The 5,000-nt window shown below is 55.0% G+C and overlaps 1 protein-coding gene across 1 annotated transcript in view; it reads left to right on the top strand.

Moving 5' to 3' along the window:
• The first annotated feature begins 294 nt into the window (after positions 1–294).
• micu1 (mitochondrial calcium uptake 1) overlaps positions 295–5,000 on the top strand; it is a 17,855-nt gene continuing 13,149 nt past the window's right edge. Inside the window, exons 1-2 of the mRNA XM_060073824.1 lie at positions 295–355; positions 4,746–4,751. Coding sequence (XP_059929807.1) covers positions 295–355; positions 4,746–4,751 — 67 coding nt within the window. The remainder of the gene's footprint in view (positions 356–4,745; positions 4,752–5,000) is intronic.

The raw sequence follows: 5,000 nt of genomic DNA, 5'->3' as shown, positions 1-5,000 counted from the left end.
TGCATAAATTGCCCTTGTGTGGGTGTGTGTGTGGGTGTGTGTGTGCGCTGCGTGGGCGAAGGAGGGTGGGCCGGCCTCGTCTCTCCGTCGCGGTGACTCTCTGTAGCAGTGGTCTCCTACACTGAGGGCTCCCTCGGTCCTTACCCGGGCTCAGACCCCCGCTCACCGTACTCTGAATCGTGAGAAGACAAGAGAACGGAGGTGCACAAGCTGCACAATGCTAAGTTTCAACCGCGAGCCAGCACGTACACACACACACACACACACACACACACACACACACACACGCAGGCGATGGCACGGGGTGTGAGGGGAGTGCAGTGCGAGTTTAAGCGCAGTGCAGAGAAGAAGCAGCGTGAGGAGATCAAAGCCCACAATCAGCACACAGAGAGAAGGGGGGAGGGAGGGAGGGAGGGTGGGAAGGAAGGAGGAGGGAGGGATAGAAGGAGAAGGGGGGAGGGAGGGAGGGAGGGAGGAGGAAGGAGGAGGGAGGGAGGGAGAGAAGGAGAAGGGGGAGGGAGGGATGGAAGGAGAAGGGGGGAGGGAGGGAAGGAAGGAGGGAGGAGGATGGAGGGAGGGATGGAAGGAGAAGGGGGGGAGGGAGGGAGGAGGATGGAGGGAGGAGGAGGGAGGGAGGGATGGAAGGAGAAGGGGGTGAGGGGGGAGGGAGGTATGGAAGGAAAAGGGAGGGGAGGGTGGGAAGGAGGAGGGAGGGAGGAGGGGCGATGGAGGGCTTGGGCAACCCCCATCTCGAGACGAGGGAATCCTTTACTGCAGAGATCAGCAGTTCTCCCTCTCCCTTCCCCTCGCCCGTCACCCTTTCTCCCCCCACCCCCCCCACTCCCCCGTTCCTCTGGCCAGAAGCTATCTCTCCATCTCTTGCGTGCTTGTTAATTATTTCTAGATCATTTCCTCGCCATCTCTCCAACCCTCTCTCATCCTCCCCTGGCTTCCTTTTATTTGTCTCTCCCTGTTTTTGCCTCCATTACATTTTCTCCTCAGCTGTCCCCCCCCCCCCCCCCCCCCCTCCGTCCTCCGTCCTGTCTCGTGCAGGTTTCCCCACATGCAGTACAGTCCCGTTGGGGTGTGTGTGTGCGCCTGCACTCGGCTGAAGGCTATTGCTTCGCTCGGCCAGCTGGTGGGTATAGGGGTGTTGATTGTGTCGTGTGTGTCTATGTTTACTTTGCATACACGCTCACACATGAACATACACACTACCTGTTACGCTACTTTTTGGTTTCAGGTTTTCATTAACCCAACCTCACCCCTCTCTCTCTCACACACACACATGTGCACACAGGTGAACACAAAGCTGAAATTCAAATTTCAGCTGTGTCGATCTACTTGACCCCCTCTGCCCATCATTCTTGCTCTAAATCATTCATCTCTCCCTTTCCCTCGCTCTCTCTGTCTCTTGCTCTCCCATTCTCTCTTCCTCTCTCTACTTCACTCTCTTTGTTTCTCTCTCTACCTCACTCTACCCCCCCCCCCCCCCCCCCCTCCTATCCGTTTGACATTGATTGCAAGGTTGCTGGGCTATTGACTGCTGCTCTGCTGTTAAATATTTCAGGCAGCGTTTCAGTGGCTGTGTGTTGGTGAGGTGAAGGGGGGGGGGGGGGTTTGGCTTGGGGGGGAGGGTGTGGGAACCAGGCTCATCTGCATTCTCCAACGCAAAGTGATGCATTCATACACACATGCATGCTTCATTTAGACACGCACACACAGCCAGACACGCACACACTAAAACCAGCACTCAAACATGCAAAGGTTGCTAAAAGTGCACAGACACACAATGTCGCAGCACGCCCCACACGGACACAGAGACGAGATGCACACCAAAACCACAGATACGTGTTTGCTATTCACCTGTCTACTCACTTTTCAAAGGCGGGGGGTTAGGATTTTCCATACTTCACTGGACTAGCGTGATGTTTATCGTTGCCTTACTCACACGCTCGCCTGAGTCACTCGACTGTAACCACTGGTCCAGTTTCAATCCTACTCAAATCACGTAGACGCGTTCAACACACTCACCCCTGCTCAAACCGAGCAAACCAAAACAAAGAACGCAAGACCGCGGCCAGTGCGGCCGGCCTGCGTATCGACCCCTCTTGCGTGCGCGCACAGATGGGTGCAGATCTCAATGATTAAACGGAAAGAAAAAAACAACCGTGTGATACAAAACCAACACGACGGGCAGCTGTCATGGACCCTGCGCTGGCACTGTGTCAATGGGTCCTGTTGCCCATGGCTCTAAAAGGTTAGCCGGCTGTGTTTGAAACCCAGTGTTGCCGAGCCGTACAGTGCGTGTATGCTGCTGCTGCTGAATGCATGCTCTTCAGGCTGCAAGGTGCTTAGAGACCGCTCTGTGGGGGAATCTGCCCAGCTCAGCGCTTTCCGACGGAGCCTCTCACTCACAGTTCAGGTGGTGCTCGAGCCGGAATGCTGATCGGTACGGACTGAATGCAAAGGGGGCTTCACACTCTATGCATACACGCAAGGTGTGTGGGGTGGGGGGGGGGGGGCATACATCTACATCTACACACACACACGCACGCACGCACGCACGCACGCACGCACGCACAGCGCGCGCGCACGCACGCACGCACGCACGCACGCACGCGCGCGCGCACGCACGCACGCGCGCGCATGCGCGCATGCATAGAAATAGAATAAATAGATATACCCAAGCACGTACGCACGCAAGTAGGCCTACTTTAGTATGTATACAAGCGGGCACATGCCGTATCTTGTGTAAGCAGGTAGCCGTCGTGCCTGAGTATCTGGTATAGGCGTGCGGTTTACATATACACATGTGCGTGCCCACACGCACACCTGCAGTTCTCTCAGCCCTGCAGGTACTGCAGTCTACAGGTAGCTAGGGAGGGTCTACTTCAGCTGCTGGAAGGTACACTCTTTACCCGCATAAACATTGGGTGTGTTTCTGTCCTGCGCTGGCGGGAGGGAGGGAAACGCACCGAAACAATAACCCAGATGCTTCTCCTCTCTGTGGGTGGGTGGGTGCGTGGGCCCGGACCGCCCGTCTCAGGTTCCCTGCGCCCCAGCCTCTAGTGTTGCATTGCAGGTGTCCCGCGCTAGGCTTCGCTACGCTAAGCTACACGCTATGCTAAGCTACGCGCTAAGCCACACACTGCAAGCATTCTAGTTCCAACACGGCCTCCCAAACCGGGAGGGATTTGGTTAGAGAGCACGGTGGAGTGTGGGAAAGAAGAAGCAGGGGGAGATGCCTCTCGGAGTGTCTCGCGTGAAGGCCGAGGTTTCTAAGCGGAGCATCACTTATTAATGTCTCCACAAATCCTGGTTTGAGCTCTCCCGCGCTACCGTCCACTACCCAGCCCTGGGTCCCTTCACCGGGGCTTCCTCTCCTAGCCTCATACGGAGGAGAGAAGAAACATGAATGAGGGGCGGTGTAGTGTGATGCCTCAGAGTGACCGAGAGGCGAAAGCTTCTAGGTTCGATCTCCAGTGTCTACAGCCTCACTGTACGCTTGCTAATGCTACAGGGATCTGAACTTACCGCTGAATTCAGAGTCTGTCTATGAAAGTGTGGGGCTGATCGACTTAATTGTACAGGCACATAAATGAGTCGGCTTGTTGTGACCGTTGGACTGAAGGCTCGGTTAGTCTCCGCCACTAAGGAGACCCCAGGACGCGTGAGTGGCGCTGGTTTTCTGGATTGACAGGCGGCAGTCGTCCCGTCGATTCGCTGATCCGTGGCTCGCTCTCAGTCTCTGCGCCGTCGTTCCTTCTGTCGGATAAGGCAGGCTCATATGCGGTCTGCTTTTTTGTAAAACGGCACAAACCTACGCCTGAACTCGATCAAAGAGAAGGAGTTGCCACACAATTGTTCCCCGCTTCTCTTTAAAGCCTCATGACTAATGGATTTTTTTCCTCTTCTTCTTTTTATGATGTTTCCCCTGTCGAGAGGATGAAAGTGTGATGGAAGGGGGTTATACCCACCTGGCGCCGCCGTAAGCTAAAGAGAGCTATAGAAAGCATCTGCCGCGGTGGAAACTGAGGCGTCTCTGAGTGTGCCGGTGATATCCTCGTGTCCGCGTTGGCCGTAATGGCGCTCGGTGGAAAGAAGCTGTGGTGATTTGACACTCGAATCCAATCTGGGTTTCTATAGCTCAAACTCACACACAAGGTCAGCCTGAATAAATGGCTCTTCTGTTGTGAGATGCGGGCCTTATTGTGTGGAGCACAGCGTCTTGGACGGTGGCTGAGATGGCCATCCCTAATCTGAAGTCATCTCGCTCTCTGGCTCTCTGGCTCTCTTGCTCCCTCGCATGCTCTTTTCTCCCCCCTCCCCCCCCCCCACACACACACCCAAATCTAAACAGCTGGGGACATATTTTTATCTGACAGCAGTGAAACCCTTAGGGGATATTTTGCACCATAAGCAAAAAAAAAATTGAAAGCTGTGCAAGGTACTTTGTTTCAAAAGGAGGACAAGTTTCTGTACATCGAACATGTGTGCACTGCCCGTGCGAGTGTGTTAAGTGTGGCTCGTATCACTGGAAATTCCTAGAGGTGTGTGTGTGTGTGTGTGTCTGTATGTGTGTGTTTGTGTCTGCGCGTTCCATGTGTATGTGTTTGCGTGTGTTTGTGTTTGCGCGTCTGTCTGTGTTTGTGTCTGCGCGTCTTTGTGTATGTGTTTGCGCGTGTGTATGCGTTTTGCACGTGTGGGTGTGTTTGCGCGTGTGCGTGCGTGTGGTGTGCCAGGACCAGGTGCGACGGAGCTACTATTTAAAGGCCTCGGAGAGTCGTGCGGAGGGGAGGCGGCAGTGGCAGTGTGCTGTGGAAGCACATTCTCCTCCCAAACTCTTCCAAGCCTGCGCTGACATTGTTATACGAGGGCCGCGAGGATGCTTTGATCCCCAGGGCGCCGGAGTGAAACCGAGGCTGGAACGGCACACTCACACCACAACCGACAAGACACGGTCATCGCAAGTGTGTGTGTGTGTGTGTGTGTGGGTG

This window comes from Gadus macrocephalus, chromosome 15 (genome assembly GCF_031168955.1).
Source record: "Gadus macrocephalus chromosome 15, ASM3116895v1".
NCBI lineage: Eukaryota > Metazoa > Chordata > Actinopteri > Gadiformes > Gadidae > Gadus > Gadus macrocephalus.
The sequence above is the reverse complement of the archived record's forward strand: the minus strand, read 5'-3'. Positions and strand labels throughout refer to the sequence as shown.